Consider the following 25,631-nt stretch of genomic DNA (forward strand, 5'->3'; position numbering starts at 1 on the left):
ATATACACATGTATTTATCTATATAAATATTTTACCTACATGCATATATATATATAATATTTATATATTTGTGTACGGATCGTTTCACACACACAACACTAAATACAAGAAAAGACTTCTCAGATCTAGTATTTTATTTTCTTACAAAAGGCCAGTTTCCTGATGTCCTTTTTTTGCCTTCCAAAGAAAGTTGGGAAAAACGTGTACCCCCCCCCCCACCCTTTTTTTTAATTCAACTAGCATCAAGCATCAGTTGTTTTTAAACCAGAAAACATACTGTGTACATTCTCCATGGATTCTCTCACAAACACGCGCACAATGTATTGACACGGGACTGCAATGAGCACACACACACATGCATCCATACAAACAACTCCCCATCTTCTCTGTACTCACCATCCGGGAAAAGTATGAAACTAGACATTCAAGTTTCTATCAATGCACAGGCACTAGATTTTCCTATGATATATATTAAATTTGAGCCAACGACAGAACCACCAGCTCGCCCGTCCGTCTCTAAGCTGTTGTTGATGAATGAAATGTACATCCCGAAAAATAATCTCTTTGTGACAGCAACATCTGGACAATAAGTCGTATATTACAAAGAAACAAAGAATACAAAACGATGTGACGTAACATTTGGCTTTTTGGTACCGTTTCACTCACTGGCCACAAAATTAGGTACACCTACAGCACATGCAAATATAACATCCATCTTGCAAATATAACATCCATCTTTCTGCTTTGACAAATACACTCCGTTTAAAAAAAAACCACAAAAAAAAAACGGTTTGATTGAAACAGAGGTAAAACAGCACCGGAACATCCTGTGCATATTTCCAATATATTTTCCACCGTCATGGTATTGTAAGAAAATAAATAGAAACACTTCTCAATATGTTACAGTGCTGTTCCGCACTCATCAAAACTACCACCGTAAAAACGCTCATTGGTCAACGAATACATAAAATGATATGTCAAAGGTCACTATTTTGATACAGCCCTTCAACTGGGAATTTATTACATTGTGAAAGTGTACCTAATATTGTGACTGGTGATGACAGGTGATACAGGTAAGACAGCAGTTGGGAGTTAAATGACACAAACTCAAAATGTAAACACGCTCTTGCCCAATTTATTGTACATTTCATGGCCGGGGACCAATTTGCACGCAGCAATTGCGCCCTCTTGTGGGGCAAATAAGAAAGTACATCACTATGATGTTATTTTGGGGTCTGATTTGATTTCAAACAATAAATATGGGTTTTAATAAATACTCTTTCGAGGACATTTCCGGGCAATATAATGGACAAATTCAAGAGTTAACCTGAACTCCAATTAAAATTATTTAAACCCCAAAGATCATTGACAGGAAATAAAATATACTTTTTTTTGTTTTACTGTCAAGGCAACTTTACTTTTTGTCTCTTCGTGATGACAAAAACAAGTAGCTCCTCCTCCAAGTCAACTCAATTGAACGCTTGGGATGTCATCAGTATGTATCGAAACAGATTGCTCAGCTTGAAGAATCTCAACACATCCCTCAGAATTCACTGAATTCAAAAGAGGTCCGGAAGAAGACATAGACAAGGCGTCTCTTACAAGACTTTCACGGTTTGCTAGTGCTGCAGTAGGTCAGTCTGGCTGTGGTGGTACTACCCTACACCTAAGTGTGGCTGGGTCTTTTTTTTTTTTTTTTTGTAAACGCCAAGACGATGCAGGAAGGTCCAACTCAAGTTCATGGTCCGATCCCAGTTCCGCATTGAGGTCACCTGCGTCAAGTTCTGTTGCGTCCACCGGGTTCCGACCAGCAGGCAGTGAGGCCCGAAAGCGCTCATCTCGCATCAGGAGGCGATTCAAATCCTCCCAGCTCAAGTTCAATCCGGCTAACTCCTCCTCGGCCCACTGTGGTCTGTCCATTGGCTCCCTTGGAGGTCGTTCTCCACCACGTAACTGTAGCCCTCCTTTTCAATGCATTCCACCAGCGCCTGCAGAACCTGCCAAAACAGGCGAGTGACAGTCCCCCACACCCCCCAAAAAAGTGACAAAGATGTTATTATTATGGACAGATGGAAACAAAACAGATGGAAGGAGCTCACGGTGTAATGAATAACGTCAGTGGAAAAGTGCTGACCTGGCGCAGTCGGCGGTCCATGGCGTCCAGGTGTGGCTGGATGAGGATGGGACTGAGACGATCCCTCACCAAGGATTCCGCCACTAGAGTGGACAGCTTGTATTCCTCCTTAGCCAGCAGCTGCAGACGCAAGTGGGTCGACTTGCGTACCCTGCACAAAATCCAAGCGATTAGCTCAAGCGCACACTCTGACACACACACACACTCAGGCATGCTCTCAGCCCCACAAGTGTAATTTTACCGGCAGCATTGTGTCAGTGGCACCAGAATGGACTTCTCATCGTGGGAGTGTTTTCCAAACCTACAGAGAGAGAAACAAGCATGGAAGGTTAATACAACTTGGAATGACTTCTGGAAGTGGCTTTTATTGATGTATTTATTGATTTGTCGGGTTGTGATCCAATGGAGTTTCATTCTGTGACTTTAGAATTTGCATTCCCATCTGGAGGAGTGACGTCAAATCTGCACCGTTGTCGCGTTTCGACCGCGTGAACGATGACGGCGGAGTCACGTTTGGTCACCATTTTCAGTTTGTGTCAGCTCGAGAAAATATTAAGGGACGTTGCACATTCTGTACTGTTGACAAAGTGTTATCTAGCTTCAAACAGCCTACCTGGATATTAACTAAAAATAAATACATACTTTTTTTCATAAAAAATAATGACACAAATTATAGGTATTTGAGTTTAAAAAATGTCCTCATTATTATTATAATTTAAAAAAAAAACACTTTATTCTTACCCTCTGCCGTTGTCGAGATGGATGATGAACGTCTCGTTTCCAAATTTTTCAAACGTCTCATAATGATGCCGATCCATGTTTCCTGTCGAGGGATTTAAGGAACGGGAAATAGCACGTGCACTCTCTCACGAGTGAAAATATGAAAAATATCTCACGTACCCATGAGGAAGTCAAAAATGGTCATATCCATGATGTCCAGAAGTCTTGTCCCGCTGTCATAGGGCGGAGTCTGTTTGACCTCCTCACAGTAGTCGGGGGTCAACTTCCCATCTGTGTGTCACAAAAGCCAAACGTCATTTTTAAGACGGACAAAAATGGCGTGCTGACCGGTGTGGAGCGAGGATCTTCTTACTCTGCCTTCTTGCGTTTGTGGTAGGAGCGTCTCCACGGGTTCCTCCAGGTTTTGCGCTTAGCGAGGGCCAGGTCCGGGAGGAAGGCGGCGAGCGAGCCTTCGATCTGGTCGGGCTTGCCGCACAGAGCGTGCTCCGTCGAGCAGTAGTACGAGCATTCCCCGTAGAAACACACGTTGTTGGCTGAGCGAAAAAGGGGGTTGGGGGGGGGGGGGGTGATTTACACCCTCAGTTGTGCTCTCTTTTTCCTCTTTAAGAATTCATTGCACACATATTTTGGAAGGACGTTCAGACAAGATTAATGGCCCCTGGGGGGATTCAATGACTTGTATTAATTCCTGAGACTGTGAGTAAATTCATTCCCGTGAGACCACCCTCCTCCTCCCCCCTCACGTGCCTGCGACCAAAAAAAAAAAGTTGCAGAACTCATTAACTGCTGTGCCTTGATGCAAGCAAGCCTCCAGTCACTCTCCATTTGATGAACATCGCCAAGTATTTTTTTCCCCTCCTCAGGCAACAGAAATAGCTTTACACGAAGAACAATTGATATTTTTTTATTTGATTTTTTTTAAACATCAAGTCGAGGTGTCCACTACCTGGTGAGATGAAGAATGTCCGCCACAGCTTTTTATCCCGCGTGACATCTCGGATCTCCTTGGTCATGTTGACGAGTCTGCCAGCCACAGGAGGGACACGGCGGAAATCCAGAATCCTACAGCAAGCCAAAGCAAACACGGGAGAGTATTCGATTGTCAGCATGGCGGGTGACTAAAATTGAAACAATCCCATCATAAAACAAATCCAATAGCCGACGAGGACGATGTCAAAATTCATAATCCCGCTTATGGCCACTAGAGGGCATCGTGACCACGCTCTGCATCACCTCACCGCGGTCGTTCCGCACCAGACGCCTTTTCACCCCCACCCCCCTGCCAAACACACGCACGCACAGCATCCTGATGTAAAAGCCCAGTAAGATAACTTCACCATCCGTCCGGGGGGGGGGAAATTGTATTGACGCTCCAACATTGAAGGCTTTGTGGTCCATGCGCCTTTTAGCTGGCGCAGTTTAAGTGGAAAGCCAGGTTGTGGTATTGTTGCGGTAGGAAGAGAAGATGAGGTTTTCCTCAGGCTGCATGTGCGAACGCGTGCGTGCCAAGTGTCGATTTTATGCATCTGTGGGTTCCGGGTCCGACATCGGCACTGACTCTTTAACAATTGATGGTGGCCCCAGAACTGCAAATGGGCAGGGCCCGGGGAGACAGTGGGAGGACAGGACGGATCAGAATAAAGATAAAGAAGAGCGGAAAATCGACATGAAATGAAAGAAAAGAGCAACCGCAGAGAGAAGATGACTGCACAAAAACGACTATTTCTTTTCATAGCAGGTGTTTGTTTTGTTTTTGGGTTTTTTTGTCCGCCAGTTTGGATTAAAATGGCAATGCACCGAACAGAAAAAGCAAACACTGTAGTGATTGATTTTAAAAATCCGGATAAAAGGCAGATCAAGTATCAAGTACAATTTTTATGGTCAAATGTGCTATACAGCACAGATGAAATTTCCTCCCTCAAACAGACAACAAGAGGAGCCGCTGCGGGTGCCCGCGCCGCCATGAATGCATTAGCTCAGTTTTTTTTTGGGGGGGGGGGGGGGTTCCCTGATCAGGCACAGTTGTTCAAGAGGTAAACTGTCATATATGCGGTCATAAATTATTATTATTTTTATTTATTTTAGATTTTGGTCCATGCTCTTTGCCCCCCCCCCCCTCCCGAAGCAAATCCAATCACATAATGAAGTGTGTTAATGGCAATGTAGCCTATAAGAGAAGCGGCGTTGGCTGTTAGTGCTGCTTTAAAAGGAGGCTTTGTGTGGTTATGGGCCCCCGCCACCCCCTTGGGAGGCAATGTAGCCTCACTCTGCGACACCAGCGAGCAGCCACTCCGCAGCCAAGGTCTAATTTAGAACAGACAAAATAAGAGAGAGAAAAAAAAATCAAGTGCTGATTTTGGCAAACCCTTGCCTGGCTTATATATAGAATGGGCACGGGGTCTTTCATGCTTTTGGTTTCCTCCTCTTCCCTTCGCTTCAACCCCCTGCCCCCCCCCCCCTCCTTCCACACACACACATATGTTGCCAGTATGCGTGTGTGTGTGTGTGTGTGTGTGCGGAGAAGCGCACCAGATGTGGAGCAGACTGTTGACAAAAGCTGCTGCTAATGCAATTTATGCAGAAGTGTGTCACGGTGCCCGAAGGAAGGAAGCGAGCAGATTCAACGTCGCTCCCCCTCTTCGGCCCCCGCCATGATGGTGCACATGTGAACGGGGCAAGTGTTGTAACCTTGCTCTCGTCTTGTGCCGGCATGGAAAAGGGAAAACACACACACACAAAGGCGCGCACCAGCGTTTCTGTTTTGCAGCCTCCCAATGCTTCCTATCTTTTCATCAAGCTTCCCTCGAGGGGAAGAGTCAAGAAGCGTGCTGCTTTGCCAAGTATGGGGGGGGTTGCAGTCATTGTTCGGGCTCCGCGTTTTGTGAGAATACCAAATTGATGGAGCCGGTGAAAGGCAAGAAGTAGAAGGGCAGTCGACGTGAAACAAACGCGGAAGCATTCAATGCTTTCAGACGCTAACTACAATATGACTGGAGGACTTTGACCTTCTGCTCAGGGGGTCTCTCCGCTTCTTTCATGTCGCTGCATTACGTAAGGAATGTTTTCCACCACCGGTGGTATTTGTTTGCCTTGTTACCATTTGGAACGCATCTGCAAACATAACCGTTGGCCTGGGTGACTTTCGAGGTTATTTGACAAGATTATTATTAATGTTTTTACTCCAATAGAGCGTCCCTGCTAACTTGCATTGCTCAAACAGTTAACCCCCAACCTATTCACGATTTGGCATCTCTGAAGTAACTTATTTGTATATTTCTTTTTTTTTTTTCAACCTGTCCTGCGGTATTTTCTGAAAAACACGTTTTTGGTTGTTTTTTTTTTTTTGGTCTCATCCTAAGCGATGCAAGTACAACTTTGTCACTATCTTGTGAAACGTTTGCTCTCAAGGAACTATGCTGAAGTGAACAGAGGCACTTAATTTGGACAAAAGTAGTGCCTCGCTGCCATCTTAGAACCAAGGAACTATGTTACAGTGAGTTAAAGAGTTTCGTTTCAACAAACAGCGCATTGTTGCCACCTTGCAGCATCTACAGGCAATTACCAACCTTTTGGGGGGTCAATGATTAAACGACTATTAAATTAATAGATTAATCATTCATGATCATTTTGAGGCGATTGTTGACGAGCTGTATGTTTGAAAATTGACTCGGTCTAATTTTTATTGATTGATACATTGATTAGGGGAGGGAAAAAAAATGGACGCTGGAAGAAAACCGTTTCATAGCTGGTTTGCTATCAGGAGAAATAAAGCAATACCCAGAAGGGGGTAGCGGAAGGGGTAAGGGGGGGGAACAAAAACACCAAACCAGCTTTGAATAATGTGTCAACGTTGATTCAAACTGCAAATTGGATTTGGGTTCAAAAATAAATTGAAATTATGAGTCAACCCTGCTGTATGGCTCTCATTCGTATTAAATAAAGGATTTTTTTTTTCCCACCAAGCAGTACAGGTTGCCGGGATTAAATTGACTCTCCTCCACACAAGGCAGTTATGTCATTATGTGGTTGGCCAATCGCTGGTGCTTTGCTCGAGGGCACCTTGGCGGCGCTATCCCTCTTTGCAATCCCCGTTCCGGTGTTTCCTATCCGTAATTATTCCCCTTCTATGATTCTTTGATCATCGCTCTAATCACTCGATGCACATTTGACGCGATAACGGTTCAAAAACATTCGTATTCTCGTCTGCGTGTAAAATAACGGGTCATAATCCAAAGGCAAAGGTGCCCTTGGCGTCAAGTGTTCTGCGGTTTCGCCGTCTTCCCTGCCAGGTGGTTAATGAGCTGACATGAGGAGGTGCAGATTTGCAATCGGGGCCCGAGTAAAATCAGCAGGACATCAAGCAGGACATTGTCGTCAACCCCCGCACCCCTTCCCCCCGCCTCCACATTGGCAACTTGACCTTGTCGTAGCCATCGTCGGATGCATATTTTTTGAGGATTCGGCTAAACTGGAATGTTTTTCACATCGCCACGGCCCCCAAATTAAAAAAAAAAAGTCTCAAACGTTCAAAGGTCTGCTCTCGTCAAAGACGTATTAAGCGGCAGCCCTCATGCTCGTCTAATCCACTTGCCGATTTAAAAAAAAAAAAAGAAAAAATTCGGGGGGCATTCATATGAGCGGCTGCAATTTTTGCTCCGTCTTACTTGTCGAGATGAAAGGCGGCAATCTCAGCATTGTGTCGCTCAAAGTCGGAGAAATAGAAGAAGTCCGGGGGCGTCTCCTGTTCACGAGTTTGCCTGAAGGGACACACAGAAGAAAGGGAAATGAGAAACTCAATCGTCCGATACTTCACGCGACGTCTTCGACTCCTCTTTTGAGCCGTTTGTCTGAATGGCGTCCGACAGAAAAGCCAGTTGGGTGCGTGTGTGTGTGTGTGGGGGGGGGGGGGGGCACTCAACGCTGTGGCTTTCCGCCTTTGCACCCCCGTTTGCCGTTTGTAGAAATAAACCCGAGCCGCAATCAAAGCATCTCAATCAACACCCTTGAGGAAGTGAGTGTTTCAGGGTCGAGGACAATTTCAAGGTCAAAGCCCCCCCCGACCCCCACCTATCCTAAAGCGACCATTCCTTTTCCGGCCGACTCTGATCCGGCAGAAAAATTGCATCCTGCAACACATTCGGCGGATTTTAAAGCTCTTACAAGAAATGCAAGACACCCCCCCCCCCCCCCACCCCTCACCATCACCCCCTTTAAGACTTGAAAAGCCAGCGCAGATGGAACAGCAGCCAGAACGGCGCAGGACAGATGTGTAAAAATCAAACAAGACAGCATGGTATTTGAGTTCCCCCCCACCCCCACCCCTTTTTTTATGAGCTCTACTTTTTCTTTTCTTTTTGCACAGAAGCAACAATTTCAAAGACTGACAACCTCTGCCATTTCGTCTTTAACTTGCTGGAGGAAGATGAGAAGGTTCGGAAATATCTTGGCATCTACTCGCCGTTCCTTCTTCCTCCGCCGCGTCTTCATTCACTCTCTGCTGACTTCACTTGTGCGCGCACAGCTTCATGCCTCATACCGATCCGCATCTCTCCCCCCCCGCCTCCCACCTCCCACTCCCTCGCTGCATCTAGCTCTCTCCTCGTCTCTTCTTTCTTCTCCACTCTTCAGCTAGCTGGCTCGCTCGCTCCACAGCTGTGGAACTGACATACATACCAGTCATTAACTATCCCAACGCGGTGCCCAGAAGCACAGTCATCCCTTGGACGAGCCTCAATTTCTACTCTCCATTTTCGACTCCTCAACACACAATCGCTCAGGCATCGCGCCCTTGCGATAATTTAGCTGATCGCATGAACCTTCGAGGCAAGAATCCGTTTTAAGATCTTCCGTTTGTGTTATTGTGGTCACTTGTTGCTAGGCAGAGGTCCTTGGGTTCAAGTGCAAAAGAATAAATAAATAAATGGAATTGCATTGAAGTGAAAATGGATCTGTGACGTCTATCGTCGTCAATGGCAGTGAATGAGGTAAGAAGTAAATAAAAAGAAAAAAAAATAATACTGATGGATCGCGAGGGCAGCGTCCACAGATGGACAATATTATTTTAGTGCACTATATAGAGGCTATGGGCTTGACAGCTTTGCGTTGTGTCGGACTAATTGCGCGTCAATGGTAAGCAAAGCAGGACTATGAGAGCAATGTCGTGAAAGAAAAACAAAAATAACGTCAAGACTGCCCAGAATTCGGAACTTTCTTTCGTTATGTACATCGGAAATATCCACCCTCAACTGATTGATGCACGCCATGGTCACCTATGGTTTTAAAGAACGACTTCCCATGTCCACAACAGTACTCGCTGCTTTAATCTATACGGTTATTTGGAGCGTGCCGCAACACCCCGCGACCCAAACACTTCCAAAGGCGAGCCGAGGCAAGAATATGCGGGAAAATGTTATTTCTGGACAAGAATGTGGCGGGGTGGCGGCGGGGACAAGTGCAAATGTGAAAAGAGCCGTGCCTATGTTCATGCATGTTTTGAGATCGCGAGGAAATATACATAAATGCATGACCACATCGTAAAGTCCCGGCTCCATAAATGTTTGAGTATGCCAGAAAGCTGGAGGGGGGGGGGGGGGGGGGGAACAGAGAGGAAAACAGCTTCCCTTTTCCCGGAACAAACTCACTTTGCTTTCATACAGTGGCATAGTCATATAATGATTTACAAGTTTAATTTGCACTTTGACTCGCGTATCAATTAATTGTTCCCCATTGAAATTAATTGAAAGGCTTTCAAGGTCCCATGATTACCCCCCCCCCAACCCCCTGCCCCTCCTTCACCACTGCAAGCAATAAATTAATCTGTATTACAATAAACAGCTTGTCCATCCTGAAGTCAGAGCTGTGATCAATGACAGCAGGTGAGACAGACTGGGCCCAACGTGCCCTGGCTGACCCCCCCGGGGTTGGTGGGGGGGGGGGCCACAGTAAACACATAGTTTACACTGGTTGGGCAGACACTTTCTTGGCTTTGCTACCAAGGTCCGAGAGGGCCCCAGAGCAGCCGGTGAGAGGGGGGGGGGGGGGGGCTTGGGGGTGAATTTGTCTAACAGCAAACGCACGGCGGTGTGAGAATTTGAAAGGTGAGTGAAAGTGCAGCATGTGGAGAAATCTATTTGCAGATAGAGTTCAGTACCGACTCAAAAACAGCGGGGAGAAGAGATTGAAGCTTTTTTTTTTGTAGCTCGCTAAACTTTGCCAATGTTTTTTTTTGCAACCCCCCGCCCGCCCTCCACACACACACACACACACACACACACACACACACACACACACACAAAGGGCCAAGAGGACAAAGGTGAGTTTTTAAAAGCATGGGAGGCAGAGATAGCACAGAGTCATCACCGCGGGCGATGAGAGGAGTCGGAGCATTGTTTTATCTCGAGCGCGCGCCTGTGTGAAGGTTGACCTTTTCAGCTGCGACATTTGATAAAGTGACAAAATGCCGCTCGGCGAGTGGGGCAAGACAGGATGTGCTTTGCGCGACGGAGCGTCCGTCCGCGCGGCTATTTACCCGCGTCGCCACCGTGGCACCGCGCTGTAATTTCATGTCTGCGGCGTGGATTCGGCGCCCCCAAATGGGGAGGCGTGACAGGTTATTGTGCTTTGAGTAAGTGCTCCGCACATGGTCGAGATGACATTTGGTTTATGTGAGCGGAGGTGGGGATGGGATTGGGGAACGAGGAGGGAGGGGGGGGGGGACGGGAAACAGGAAAAAAAGACGCCAGTGATGGAAAAGGATCGTTGATCGTCAATATTAGACATCCAGAATAAGATGAGAAAAATGAACAGAAAAGGAAATGAAAGGTATTTTGCTCCATTTTGAAAGCATGAATGATGTTTCTTTTTCGCTTTCGGAGACACTGGTCTTCGCATGTTATCACCCCCCCCCCCCCCCCCCACCCCCTTCCCTCATCAATTACAAACACAATGCCAAATAGATAAAACAATGCATTTGTGCCCCCCCAAAAGAAAATTCTATAAATCCGCAATCTAATAAGACACTATGGTGTGTGTGTGTGGGGGGGGGACACTCCAGCTTTTTGAAAAAGCACAATACACAAGCCTCGAGGCTCTCGAAATAACCTTCACAGTGTGATCCAGGTGTGTGTGCGTTTGTCATACATTTTCAGTGTCAGGCTGTCACAGCTCCCCAGGCGCTACAGTGCTCTTACCCCCCCCCCCCCCCCCCTCCATCTCGTTACTCCATTAGCCCTTCAGAACCCGGGTCGTCTATGCGGCAAGACAGCTGTTTCCTTCCAGCGAGCGCGCCACTCACTCGCAGGAAGTAAAAGCCAAGAGTGAGTTAAGTCACGCTTCGCTCCAGGAAAGACAGGCACGGCGACGGAGCTTTCGTGCTTGGATTTAAGAGACAAAAGAAGAAAAAAAAAAAAAACGAGTGCATGCAATCATCAAGAAGTAACTTCTGCTAGCAAGCCAGGCTAAATTTAGCTCCTCTTCGATGATTTTAAAACAGTCAAGATGCATCATTAATTCAACCCGCTCGGTGTGCTCTTCAGGTCAGTCGAGGTCATCCGACATTTGGGATGAATTTGAGCAACACAGTACAGGGGACGTCCTCTTGTATTTTTGGATCATGTTGCTTGCTTCGATATGCGTCTCGCTATATCCTTTACTCAAGTTCACCCGAACGCTACCAAAGCGATGAATCGATCTTCATGCCGGCGTACTTGACGCATCCTGCGCCACAGACCCGTCGCCGAGACAAAAGCGGACTTCACAAAGAAGCGCAAATAAACACGGTATCGATATGATGAATAATGCAGTCCTGACTAAATCCAGTTGAAGTTTAACCTCCGTCTCCTCAGGGGTGGCCGGCGCACCGCATGCATAAATGCAGACATCCTGAGTAACACCCTCAGAACACACACAGGAAAAAAAAAGTACGCTTAGCTTATTATACCGCCACTTCAAAGAGGACAGAGCGCCACAAAAAGAAGAGCCCGAAAATCAAAATCAGCGAGCAGAAGCACTTTTGTTCGAGCTTCCGCATGTGGCGAGACGCCGCGAGTGCAGGAGGTGGAGGTGGAGGATGCCGGAAGAAGGATGCTCGAGTAGATTGATATTGAGAGGCTTTTCAGATGGGGGGGGGGGTGCGGAAGGGGTGTGGGGGGGGGGGGGGGCGCTACAGGAAGGCGTACGCCATTAATCTACGTCCAAATGGATTTGTATCGTCATTCTGTGCATTCATCCCTGAGGAGAGGCGTGCCAGGTATAACCGCCCCTCCCCCCCAGCCCCCCAACAAACACACACAAAGGCATCAGGAGCTGTTGGTCATGCTACCTTATAAACGGGCCTTCAAGATGAAGCCATCATCTCGACGTAATCTGATCACGATGCAATGACAGCTCGCGTCGCCTCCTTATCTGCGCATTACAGCACGCGCGCCTCCATCGTCCTCACAGACTCTCGCCAGCTATTCTCTCATATGCAAAAATTTTGTTAAAAAAAAAAATCATTCACAATTCTGTCTCCGCCGAGATACAAAACACAATTGTGGGATGCCAAACTAACAAGTGTTGCTATAATCCCCAACCGTGAGGCTTGCCTCTCCCAAAATACTGCTTAAAAAAAAACAAAAAAAACTGGCACTCAAGGACAAAACATACTCCCCGGTCTAAATTTATTATAAGGCTTTATTTTTTTTATAAATTTTCCGCTTTTGGTCGCGCATCAAGAGCACCGTGACAGGGCAGTTTTGAACGCGAGGCGCGGCGAGCCGATCGCTTTCATTCGCTTTCAAAACGCATCAAAGCCGGATGGAAATCGACAAGCGTTCTGCGGTCATTAGATGGCCCGTTTGATTAAAAATGGAGATTTGTAATCCATCCGAGCGTTGCCAGGGTAGCGACGGATGCTTTTAAGATATGCGGAGGAAACGTGCTTGAAATAAGGGCTTCAAAACGCATGCAGACGCCGAGCCGAGACATGACAAACACGGAGAATCGATTGAAATTGAATCCCGGGAACAGAAATGTAAACACAAATCGCCAAATTCCCCCCCGAGCGAGCCATAAAAGAGGCCTCACCGCTTTCTAATCTCCATTTCTAGAGCAGAGGTGGATTACATGCGTGTGTGTGTGTGTGTGTGCCTCGTTGGAGTGGGTGGGGAGATGATGAATTTCGCCGGGTGGCATAAAAGACGAACCCTAATCTCCGCCGTTCATTCAGCTTTCAGAACGAATCCCCATCATTGATGCCGCCGCGCCGATGTACCGCCAGCAACACAAGGCCGGCATTCCCGACCAATTAACTCGTTCACTCCCAAAGACGTTTTGAAACGTCTTTTGAGATTTGGTCCAGAATTGGCTGGTACTGAATGAGTTAATCACGTTATGCGACCCAATTCTACATCCTGCGCTGTGAATAGACCGACAAGTCAGTGATGCTTTTGAAATATAACGTGCAAGAGTCTCGACAATATCTCTTTGGGTTCGCGATGACGTTCGCCAGGATACGTCTTCATTGAATACCGGATGAGAACACACACCATTGTCGTCTGGGATGTAATTTTGGGGGTCCAAGATGCACACATGTAGCGCGACTAGCTTGGAAAAATGTTTTTTCTTTAGAAGCGAACCCAGTTGATATTTCATTTGAAGTGCGTGATGATTTTTTTTTTTTAGGTATTTGCAAGAAGCTACCAAGTGCGAAATGCTCAAACAATATTTTCCGATCTGCGTGACACCGTTGTTTTGTTGCGCACTCCATGTGCAAATTTGAATCCGGTGATTCATGACTCATTACTGAAATGAAATGCATGGAACGTATGAAAGCCGGCTTCGATACAGTGAACTGAATTATTAATAATAGAATATTGCAGTCGGGGTCTTAGGGGGGGGGGTTCGTGTATGCCGCGTGGCCCTTGAGGTGTACTGGAAGGATAAAACACGAGCGCTTTTATAATCATCAAAGTTGCCCGACTGATCAGAACCTTAACTCATTCACTCCCAAAGACGTTTTTAAACGTCTTTTCAGACTTGGTCTAGAATTGGCTGGTACTGAACGAGTTAAAAGGCTAAAAGCATGACATATTTGCGCTAAATAGCATCATAGCTACTCCTGAAATGAAAAAGGACACGAGAGCGGGCAGCTAAAGCCTCTTTTTCTCTGCGGCAGAAACAACACCATCGCTTCACATAAAACCTTCACGGAGGAGACGATGCTACGGCGTTATTACCGAGTCCCGCTGAGGTGACGAATGCCAGCCATTTTTGACAAAGGCGTTCTATTTTCCGTTCGCCGGCTGGCAATCGGCGCTTCTCGCTCAACCCACGTCGGTTTTAAGTCTTGCTATGAGACAAAAAGCAGCCGTCCTCTGTCTCCATGTTATTTTAAGACGGACCTGCTGCTGGATTTGAAGCAAACAAGAAAAAAAAATGTAATAAAATCAGACAATGCATTATGACGCTCATTTATCGGCGTCTCTAATTGCTGCATTTTTGAAAGTGTCGCCGGTGCCTCGGTTCGGAGTCGCAATCTTTACGGGATGATTACGGGACATGTCTCGCCTAAGACTGATTGCAGTGGCCTTTCCGGAGCTATTCTGGCTCTGCTGAGTGTGTGCATCTTCCACTCCGCATCGATCTATCGACCGCAGCCCACAAGAACCAGGCTCGGACCAAAAAGATGAATCTCATTTCGGCGCGCCACACGCACACACTCACGCAAGCGGCCGCACGCCGTCACAGATAAACAAGCATGTTGATTTTTTGATGACAAGATTGATGATGCCTCCCCCCTATTCCGATCGTGTCAACAATGGCCGCCCTCCGCCTGCGGCACAGCATCAAACGGTGTTTGCGGGATGCGCCGTATTCACTACGGTCAGAGAATTGGATGTGCACCTGTTCAAGTATTTAAGAACTGCCATGCGCCCCAAGTTTTTGTCGGATTATTGACCTTGGTCGCTGTACCGCCTCCAAAGTTACTTTCTCAATCTTCTCACTCATGTCCCGAGTCGTTCTTGTCCGTTTATAGTCTGGTTTCATTTCGTGTACGGTATTCTCGGGTTTTGCCGTTCCCTCGCCTTTTTGCAAGCGCTTTCTGTTCACGTTTCCTTTTTCTGGCTTTTTGTTGGTATTGATATATTACTGGTACTTTGTTGGTCCAACAAAAATATTTATTTCAGGAAAGAAAAAAAAATCCTGAAATAAATATTTTTGTTGAGCATTTTATTTGTGTCTATGTTTGTTCACGAACTGTATCAATTACCAGCCAATTTTAAGACCCTTTGTTACCCTAAGTCTTGGAAAAAAAATCTAAGTACCTGGGATTGAACGTCTGCAGTCTGAAAAGACTTCTAAACACGTCTTTGGGAGTGACAGTCTACTGTGTCGGTACTGGTATCTTTGTTCAGGACCTTCTCTGCCACTTTTTACTCTTAAAGCGGAATCTCTTGCAGCAGACCTCAACTCTAAATTCCAACTAGCCTGCACATAGTAAAATCCCATGATTGATGACCTCTTAATGACCTCTTAAGATGAATAATTAAGGCGTGATTGATTAGGAGCGTACGAAACAGCCTCTCGAGTCTCGCTAAAAAAAAAAAAAAAGGCGCCGGGAACTTCTCGCGTCGCCTGTAAGCTTGTTCACCTCCAAGCAGTTTTTGTCTCTGCGGCGTGCTGCAACAGAAGCTTATGAGGACGGCCAGCGTGTAACTAAATACAGAGCTGCTGCTTTACAGCTCTGTCATGGCCCATCTTTCTTTGACTTGATGCCTGCAGCCAGCGGCGCTCCAGTTCAGCGGGAAGACTGCCAAGCGCGGCTCTGTATTGACAGTGCGCCGCTTCTCGCTGGACCTTTTGCGGGTCAGCTGGCATTATTTCCTCACCGGATGCGTGGGCCATGTGACGCACGTATGAACTACATTAGGTGGACCTGCAGCGTGGGGAAAGATTCTGCCTTTTCATGCGTGCTGATGAACGCTTCTGCTCAGATGATGATGGACATTTTCTGACACGTACTGGATTTTGCGCACTATAAGGCGTACATTTCAGGTTCTCAAAAGCCAACAGAGTGCGTTATCATCCGGTGCGCCTTATATATGGCTCAATATTCAGATTTCTTGGACGTATTATTTTAAATGTTCTGTAACGCGCTTTGTTAGAGCTGCAACGGTTGCGAAAGCGCTGGATAAATAAAGCTGTATTTTATTGTATTGTATTCCCTTTAGCGTGGCTCCATCCAGTGGATGTATAACGCAACCCCAGCCGCAATTGGAGCATCCCTTCTATGCGCCTTATAATGCGAAGCGCCATGGATACAAAAACAGTTTTAAAATAGGTCATTCAGTGAAGGTGTGTCTTATACACCGAAGCGCCTTAACGTACGGAAAATACGGTACATAAATGAAAACCGACTCAGTTTAAAGTAAACGTAAAACAAATAAATAAGGCAACTAAAATGAGAAATCCATATCTATTAAAGTACAGTAAGCCACAAGGACACAATCTCTCAACACACACAATAAGAATTGAAACCAATCATGAGGGGCGTGCGTACCTTTCACAAAGCGAAACACGTTCAGATCATTATTCATGCAGGATGAAAAGAAGTAATGCATTAAAAGCAAGTACAGAAGCAAATAGAAAGAAGTTCCTGGGATGAAAAAATCCCAATCTAATTGGCTCCCCACCCCCCTCTCTCCCTCTCGGAACAACAATTACTGCTAATTATCAAGCTCTCTCTTCAGCTCTCAAAGCACGCCCATCTCATCCATTGGCTCACTTCTCGGGCCATTTCTCTGCAGTTCTATCTGCTTCTCCCGCTGCGCGAGTGGCCTTCATCTGCTTGTAACCACAATGGCACAGGAGGATGCTGGGCTGTCGCCGAGCCTGATGGGGAAAGTTCCGGCGCCTTCCATTATTCATGACCATGCGACTCGACGCAGGTTTCCATATTCCTTCCCTCAAATCTCTCTCTCTCGCTCGCACTTTTGCGCCCGTGGAGAAGGATGGATTTATTAGCGGGCCAGGTTCCTATCGAGATGGTCTCTCATTTGCGTGTGCTCACATCCTGATGGGTGCAGAGCAGGAAGGACAAGAGAGGACGTGAACGATGACCGAGGTCGTGCGATTAGTGTTTATCGGGGGTGTGCATTGTTCATTTTATATATATATATATACATACATAGACACACACACGTAAACTGCCTGCAGTTTGTCTGATTATTTTGACCTTGTTGCTGCGCTTGTTATCGTCATAGTTGACCTTGATCCTTTCCTACCTCATTTTTTCAGTACAGTGTTGTTTGGACTTTTTTTTTGTTTTGTTATGTGTAAATTGGATTCTTTTGTTAATGTATTGTTTTTCCTGGTTCGTTTGACCAGCGTTATCTGTTCATGCATTGTCGGTGTGCTTTTGTTCTGGGTAATAAACATTTTTTTGTTCAGCCTTTGCGATTCAAAGACGACAGTCTAGTGCATTGCGATGCCAATTTGAATTCAGTGAATTGTCCAGCCCTGATTTGGAGCACCGAAACCAGACCGTGGATACACATTTCTACAGTAGAAATATTTGAAACAGTGTCGCAGACCAGCGCTATCCAAACCCCAGAAGAACCACTCCAGCGTGGCCCTCATTGCGCCTTATCAGACCACTCTTGAACAGCCGCCGTTAATAGAATTAGAAGGATTTCAGGAGAAAGAGAAGAAAATGGCAGCCAAGATTTATTCCCCGCACCGAAGCGGAAGCCTTGTGAGCATGTTGCAGCTATTGTGTGGGCTCGGTCAGGGAGGCCGCGCTTCACATCAAATGAACTGAGTCGCACTGAAGGCACCCGAAGGAACTCATCCACTTGTGGGATGGCAAAGCAGGCGGGCAGGAGAGGAAATCGGCGACAGGTACATTTCTTGCGAGAGGAGGAGGATGGCGGATGGGCGGGGCGCCGCGTGTGGCGTGTGAGCACCGCTGCCGTGGAAAAGAGACTCCCATCGGGGGTCGGTCAGTTCGGGTCGCATCACACGACGCGCTTCCAAAGCTCATCATGCACGAGCAGACCCGCCTCTGGTCATTAACCACCATCAAGCCGTTTAAAAACGCATTTGCAAACCTTATGTAGTTTCAAGAACGCTCGATGGCGGGGAAATGCGCACGATGAAATTGTATTACAAGAATGTAATCAAGTAATCATGCGACTTAAGTGGCAATTATGTGACTTAATGCTAGCGTGATGTAATTTACAGTGAAAGACGAGACTTGGTAAATACTGGCGCGCACTAAATAGCAAGCAGGGGTGGAAACGAGCTGAACTTTGACTGCTGGCTCGCATGCTATTGAGAAGAATGTTTTGGGATTTTTCTCTCACTCGGTGATCCGCATGTGTGGCACGCTTGGGCCAAAAAGCCAAATTACAGCATGCCAGTTAGCGGGAACACCCCGTGCTTCTCCTTCGGAGCCTTTACTTCCCCGCCACGATAGAATTTGCATTTTTTTTTCTTAGGTGCGCTTCTCTCGCGGATTGCGCGAAATCATTCCCCTCCGCAACAAGCGGTCTTTTTGCCAGGGTGGTTTGAAACAGGCAAAGCCGCTGTCATTACCGCTCAGGTTGACACCCTAAATTGCTTCACATGAGCCAAAGCCGGTTAAACACTCTGATGACAAAGTGTTATAACGACATACTTAAATCACCCAGTCACCCACATAATTGGAGCAAATTGATTGAAAGAAGTGTTTCAACAAAACAGGGATGAATTCAATTGTTAGCAGCTGGATATAAATGTGGCAAATAAAGTTGACGAATGACTTTTAAAAGGGTTTCCCTAAATTTGATTAGCTCGGTCGGGGTGTCAAACATACGGCCCGTGGGCCGGAGCAGGCCCCCAAGGGGGTACGATCCGGCCCACGGGATCATTTAAAAGTGAAACCAAAAAATGCATTGAAGACACAGAAGGAATATTTTAAATAAAATGCAATTTGTGGATTATCCGCTAGGGGGCACACTGTTTTGATTGCTGTAAAAGGCAACATTGTTTTGATCGGGGAAGAAAACAGCAGTCTCAGTCTGTTACCCAACACAGCAAATGACATGAAAGCGCCAATTAATGCTTCTTGAGACCAAAACAAAGGAAAGAGATGAGATTTTGGTGATTCGTAGCACAGTATGGTATCATGTTAATGGTTTGGCCCACTTGATATCTACCGAGTCCATATGTGGCCCACAATGTGAAGTGAGTTTGACACCCCTAAGCCAGGTGGTTGTCTTCAACTTTATTTGGGATAAAATGGCCCCTGCCACTAATCAAAAACAATATTGACTTTTTTTTTTTAATTAGGCATTTATATGTTATCGCTCTCAATAGTTAGCCACCTCTGCACCGAAACTTTGAAATGAAGCCAGTATGAGCTCAGAGGTTGGCGGCGGCGGATGGAAAGACGCACATACTCGAGATGCCTTCAGAATGCCTTTGATACGGGCAGAGAAGTCATCCCCCCTCTCTTTATTTTCCGCTTTCATGTCGGCTACATTAGTGACAGGAGAGTAATCAAAGCCGCCATTAATGCCCGGGCCATTTCCTTCAGCCCTGCGGTAAAGGCCCACGGGGGTAGGACGGCGGTTCCGTGAACGGCAGCATCGGGTGGGGGGGGGGGGGGGGGGGGTGCATAGCTAATGGATTTTCCCAATTTCCTGTGGCTTTGGACATGAAAGGAAGCAAGAAATCACCAAGATGCCGATGATGCTAAATGGATTTGGGGGAATTTGTTAATAGGGCGTCATTAGAGTCAAAGGGGGCTTTTCTGTTAATAACCAGAAAGTCTGATATGTTTATTTCTGCAATCTAGTCCACGCCGGCGGGCTGCTCCCTAATGGGGGGGAAGCTCAAATACAGATAACGGAAGATATGCGCTGCTTTTTTGGGCGGGCTGTTCCATATTCAAGCCTTCCACTCCTGCATAAATAGTTCATTTCTGCAGAGCAGCAAAGATTTTTTTTCTTCCCTCTCCATTTAATTTAGCTTGCATTTGCAATCTTGCTGAGTTCAAGAAGAAAAAAAAAAAGGAGTTGGATTTGAATTGCCGAAACTATTGCCGCTAGCTGTACCTTCGACATGCTTCCGCACCACCGGTTTTTGATGCCAAATCCTCAAACATATACTGCAATACCATCGGAAATGACGTGGTGGCTAAATGAGAGGTGCCGTCTCAAGGACAACATGGGTCTCAAGGTCAATATGTCAAACAGTGAGACAAAGACACCGGGGTTAATACATTGCAGCAGATCATATCAAACATGCCCGATGGAAAAAGGAAATTGTGGAGAACGAGGCCGCGCAATCCACAATCCTGTGCGCGTGATAAGTATCGCAAAAGTTGTCAGGAAGGAAAATGATCTCGACAACACTTCACCGGGAAAGGTGAAACCAAACCCTGCAAATGTTGCGACTATTGGGGACTCACCAGGTTATATACAGTGTGCAGGTGCTACCACAAAAAAAAAAAGAAGAATCCGAGTGAAAGGGTCACAAGCGTGAGTAGCGTCATAAGAGGAAGCGCACATGCACAAAGGGATTTTTTCATGCTTTGATAAAAGGGGATGGAATAAGAGAGGGGAGGACAGACGTCAAGGTGTGGTAAACTGAGAGTGGCTCCAGCCAGCGCCTGTGGTAAGACCCATGTTGGCAAATTGTTAGGTGGGGTGCACAAACCGTTGATAAGCAGACGGGAAACAGGGCTCGGCGCATATAAAAATACTCATGGGGGAAAACCATGGAGCCATGAGACCATGGCGGCGAGGGAGCGCAAAAAAAAAACAAAAACAAAAAATGTCGGGCGTAAAAGTCAGCGAGATGGAAAGAGACAGAAATAAACGATCCAACAGCCACACACAAAAAAATCAGGAGTGTATCAAGTATATCCAGTATGAAAATGAAATCAGTTCTGTTACTTAAAAGCGCTCACTCCCTCTTTTTATGTATTCATTTATTTATCTATATATACACTGTATATATATATATATATATATATTTTTTTTTAAAATTGCATTTCAAATGTCTGAAGTGCAAGAGAAAGCCACGTGGATGGGCCAGGGCTGCGAAGCACAATGCAAAGCTGACCTTGTTAAACATTTATAAGGACTGCCTGGAAGGCTTTTATGAGCAGAGAAAACACATTTTGCGAGAGGGCCGGCGATTTATGACGGATGTGAACATTTCCTCGGGATGTGAGCGTCGCCAGAATGCTGATGTCGAAGAGGGAGAGGAGCGGCCTTAGCCCTGAAGATGACAGCAGGGTTAAGGGATATTGGGAGCGGGTGGGGGGGGATTTGCATTTTGTCGCGACAATAACAGGCCGTAGGACAAAACAAGCGGAATGACGCGTGGCGGGGGGAGAAACACACACAACGCCGCCCGAGAAGGCCATCGGTGAAACCTCGAAGCAAATCTGCCGACATCGAGGTCGGCACGCTGGCCGCGAAACCCGCATGAGAATCTTATTTAATAATCCCAAGCAGAAAATTGGAAGCGTTTCTGTCTCTCTCTCTTGAGTCCCGCGCGAGTGAGACATACCTCAAATATGACGGACAGAAGGGAAAAGAAGCACGGCGGTTTCAAGCGCGACTGCCAACTGGGCGAACGGACAACAGGCAACAACAACTGGCGTGCGGTTTTCCCCGCTGTGGAAGGATCCGCTGTGGATCCTCCTCAAACATGTTCGTCTTTGAGATTTTTGCACTCCCCAAGTCCCAAGTAATCATTCAGTACAAGCCGATTCTAGACCAAGTCTGAAAAGACGTTTAAAAACGTCTTTGGGAGTAAATGAGTGAAAATGCCTGTCAGAGAAGTTGATTATTCCTCTCTTGGCTGCATTCTACGGCCTCTTGGGAATCACAAGAACACAAAGTAGCATCACACACAAATCTGTACGCAGGAGCAACCGATAATGCCTTATGTAATGAGCAGATAACATCCCCTGCCCACTGGTCCAAGGAAGTCGAATGTTTAACTATTATTATTGTTTTTTTCCTTTTTTTAATTTTTTATTTTTTTTAGTCCAGCTTGTGTTGAGGCTCCAAAGCTCATATTTGAATAAGCGCCGGACAAACGTTATCCCCCTACACTGCGTTAACTGGATACACGGCGCAGCGTCACACTCGCAGCGGGGATGGCCGAACTTGCCCGCATGCTAATCCGCCCCACTTTGCCAAGCCGCTTTCTCCTCGGCAGGCCCAATAATGCGAAAGTCACTTTTCCTCTGCGACTCTCCTATTCCCTTCTCCCTTCTTAATATTTATTTTTTTACTTTTTATTTTTTTTTTTGCAAAACAACAACAAACCGTAATCCCTTTTGGTGAATCCTAAACATATGGTCTTTTCTTTATCCAGACCGCACTGACATTAAATCATTCAGTACCGGACAATTCTAGACCAAGTCTGAAAAGACGTTTAAAAACGTTTATGGGAGTGAATGAGTTAATAATCAGGGGGACGGCAGGGATGGTATAGGGATGCGATGGGACCGAAACGCTAATAACAACTTCCCTTTTCTTTTTTTATCATTATGCACGCATCTAATGGGCATTTATGGTCTGATATCAATATAAAACCGTCACTTTACGACTCGGCGTCAGGGGGGAAATGACTGTACAATCCGCAGACGACGTTTCCCGTTTCCATCCAACCGACTTAGAACATGATTTAGGTTGACGCACAATCAGCTGTTTTACATGCGGCCGTAGTAAAGCAAGTTTATAAATTGGATTTGGACAATCATGAGGATAGACAAAAAAAGGGAAATGGAAAAAATGAAGAGTAGGTGACGGTTAAAACTGCATTAACCGAGAGGCTATTCAGCTACCTCGGGATGGGAAATATGAGACCTTGCTCGGTTTGATGCGTAACAGCGAAGAATAAGAAACGTGATGAAAAAAAAAACGAACTTGCCGTGCTCCCGTGTGACTCATGCGTTCAAGTTGAGACTTGCATTTTCTATTTTTTTTTTTTTTAATCGCCTCATCAGAGGTGGCTTGCATCACTTGTTTTGACTGCGCAGCCCTCCTCTGTCTTGGCAGAGTGAAGCAAGGGGGAGTTGGGGGGTTGGGCGCAATAGGCAGACACAAGAGGAAAGCGCCGGACTTCAATCGAGTGCAGGGCAAAATGCAGCTGCGTGGAACAGATGCTGTTGACACGTCAGGGGAGAGAGGTTCATTAGGGCCGAATGTCCAGATGCTAAGAGGCCAAGCTAACGGAATGAGAAAAATGTCTTGGAAACCCCCTCGCCCCAAACAAACAAAAAAAAAAATCTAAAGATGTTGAATCAAGGCAGAAAATCGGGATTGCTCGCATGCTTCATTCTTGCCAATTAACAACTAGGCACAAAGTGATTTCCCTGACTCGAAACGGACAGGTTTCTTCTTGCGGTTCGATCAAGAGCGTGAAGCCACGACGAATGAAGATCACAGGATAAAGCTTGGCTAGCGCTGCACGCCAGCCAACGCCACGCTATAAAATGCTGCATACTTCTGTTAGAACGAAAACAGTCTGCCCTCGTGGTATCGGATAAAAGAGACGGTCTGTTGTTACATAAGCTGTGGCTGCTCTCCGACGCCTCCTTCCAAAGAAAAAAAAAACAGTTTCACCACTAAATCTGCCATGTTTGTTCATGTGACAAATTCTTTATTTTTATTGTGTTATTTATTTTTTAATTTTGTTGCCATGACATTTTGAACATGTTCAAAAACATGTCATATATGCGATAGTTAACAAAGCTAAGACTAAGCCTAAAACTAAACTGAATTGAATTTTTTAAAAAAACTAAAACAAATGCGCTCTCAAAACTAATTAAAGATAACGGAATCGAACTGAAAATGTATTTTATGGTACTTTCTTTTTTGATTTCTTGTTTTCTTTTTCTCACTTCTTCCTTGACAATCGCACCCTTTTTTTTTTGTGGTTCACTTATGACGTGCATTCGGAGCCTCAAGACTCAAAAATGCAACATTTCCACGTCTATGTCACAATTCATGATTAATGTTTTTTTTTTTTTTTGGTTTTTTTTTAGTGTGATGAATATCCCTTTGGCATCCATGCAGTCAACACATGACTCGGACTACACAACAACATGTGACTGCGAGCCGGCTGCCGTTTATCGATTAAATTTGGGAAGACAAAGAGAAAGCGCCTCTTCAGTCAGGCAAGAGCGGAGTGCGTTTCTCGCATGTCGGGACTGAGCCAAATGAATCAATGGCGTGTCAACTGCTGAAGTGCGCCGCATCCAGACAGCCGGGGAAAAAGATGCCTTTGACTGACAGCTCACCCAAAGCCAATCGACAAGTTGACAGACGTGAGAAAAGCCAACTCTTGAATCGGGTTTTTGGAGCGTATGCGTCATGAAGACTGAAATGAAAACAAAGAACAAACGACACCTAAAAACTCTTAAGCAGTCATTTGTGAAAACAGACCTGCTTGTTACAAGTCCAGGTTGGGGAAAGTACAAATGTCACCCCAAAAAAAAAAAAAAAAAAAATCAGTGTTTACATTCCTAATTATTTTTTTTAAGTCCGCAAACGGTCCGCGAGAAGCTGCAAAAGTCAGCAAAACATTAGTGAGTCACATAGAACAACATATACAGTACTGTACTACATGTATATGAAAAAAATATATTTTATTTTTTATGAATATGTTTGGAAAAAATCTGCGATGCACTGAAGCCACGATAAACGAATCGCGAAGGATCACTGTATTTGATTTAGATTTAGATTTTTTTTAAGTGATGAGCTTATAAGCAACACTGTGTTAGAATGCATTAGTGTGCAAAATCCCTCTGACTTACTGTTAGCTACCAAAAAAAAAAAAAAAAAAAAAAAGTCACTATGCCCGCTGAATACTGCCAATGGCATCCCGCCAACAAAACATTAACAGATTACGACCGCAGACTTGTTTAGGCACAAGCTGTCCCTTCCCCGCCAGACTGTAGATGAGTTCTACCGTCCCAGTATAATCTTCCTTAGCGACCGTGCACCGTTGCCCTTTGCCGTCACACTCATCTCAACGCAAGAAAAATGATCACTGGTGGAACGGATGCGAAATTGGAGTGGCAATTCCGACAAAAGAAGAGCGCTTATTCTACGCGCGCCATAATAGTGCCGCTGCTTTTCAAGGTTATTGTGCTCTTTACTGTGCTGCCACGCGCGTCTAAGGTGCACTTCGATAGATGAACAATACTCGGCTCGGTAAAATGTTATTCGAATCAAAGACGGCTCCACTCAAGTTATTGATGCTGTTGTTATCGATGATCGTTATGAGTTCATAAGTCAAAGCGGTGCAAAACGCGGTCTGGTTGAGCAGTGGCGGCGGGGCAACTCATGAAGCCTGAAGGCGCAATTGGATTGCTCATAATCCCTCCGCCGCTCGTTCTGGAGCTTTTACCAATTTGATTCTTACTCTACTTAAAGATCATTTTCAGAAAAACACCTAACGGAACACTTAACGCAAAAAACCCCCCTCAAAATATAAATCCGAGAGTGGTTGAATGGCTTGTAATTTTCAAGCTATTCTGATTCAACGATACGTCATACTCGTGCTAATTCACGTTATTTTTATCCTCAGGATGAAATATTTAATGTTAAATCACTAGAACATGAAACTTGACATCCTTGACAGCCCGATGTCGACTCTGATGTCACTCACTAGGCCACGCCCCTCAAAGGCACGCGCGGCAGCACACGGATTGTCGCAAAGACATTTCGATCATGTTCAAAACTTGCCGGAGCAAAACATTGTT

At 45.7% G+C, this 25,631-nt stretch overlaps 1 protein-coding gene across 1 annotated transcript in view; it reads right to left on the reverse strand.

Annotated features, from left to right (window-relative positions):
• Positions 1–1,386: 1,386 nt before the first annotated feature.
• The window catches only part of fam20cb (FAM20C golgi associated secretory pathway kinase b), a 33,854-nt gene continuing 9,609 nt past the window's right edge, over positions 1,387–25,631 (reverse strand). The window contains 9 exon segments of the mRNA XM_052069281.1: positions 1,387–1,997; positions 2,135–2,285; positions 2,376–2,435; positions 2,876–2,957; positions 3,035–3,131; positions 3,133–3,145; positions 3,228–3,408; positions 3,822–3,937; positions 7,540–7,632. Of these exon segments, the coding sequence (XP_051925241.1) occupies positions 1,887–1,997; positions 2,135–2,285; positions 2,376–2,435; positions 2,876–2,957; positions 3,035–3,131; positions 3,133–3,145; positions 3,228–3,408; positions 3,822–3,937; positions 7,540–7,632 (904 nt within the window). The 3' untranslated portion in view covers positions 1,387–1,886.

The sequence above is a fragment of the Hippocampus zosterae genome, chromosome 7, assembly GCF_025434085.1.
Source record: "Hippocampus zosterae strain Florida chromosome 7, ASM2543408v3, whole genome shotgun sequence".
Taxonomy (NCBI): Eukaryota; Metazoa; Chordata; class Actinopteri; order Syngnathiformes; family Syngnathidae; genus Hippocampus; species Hippocampus zosterae.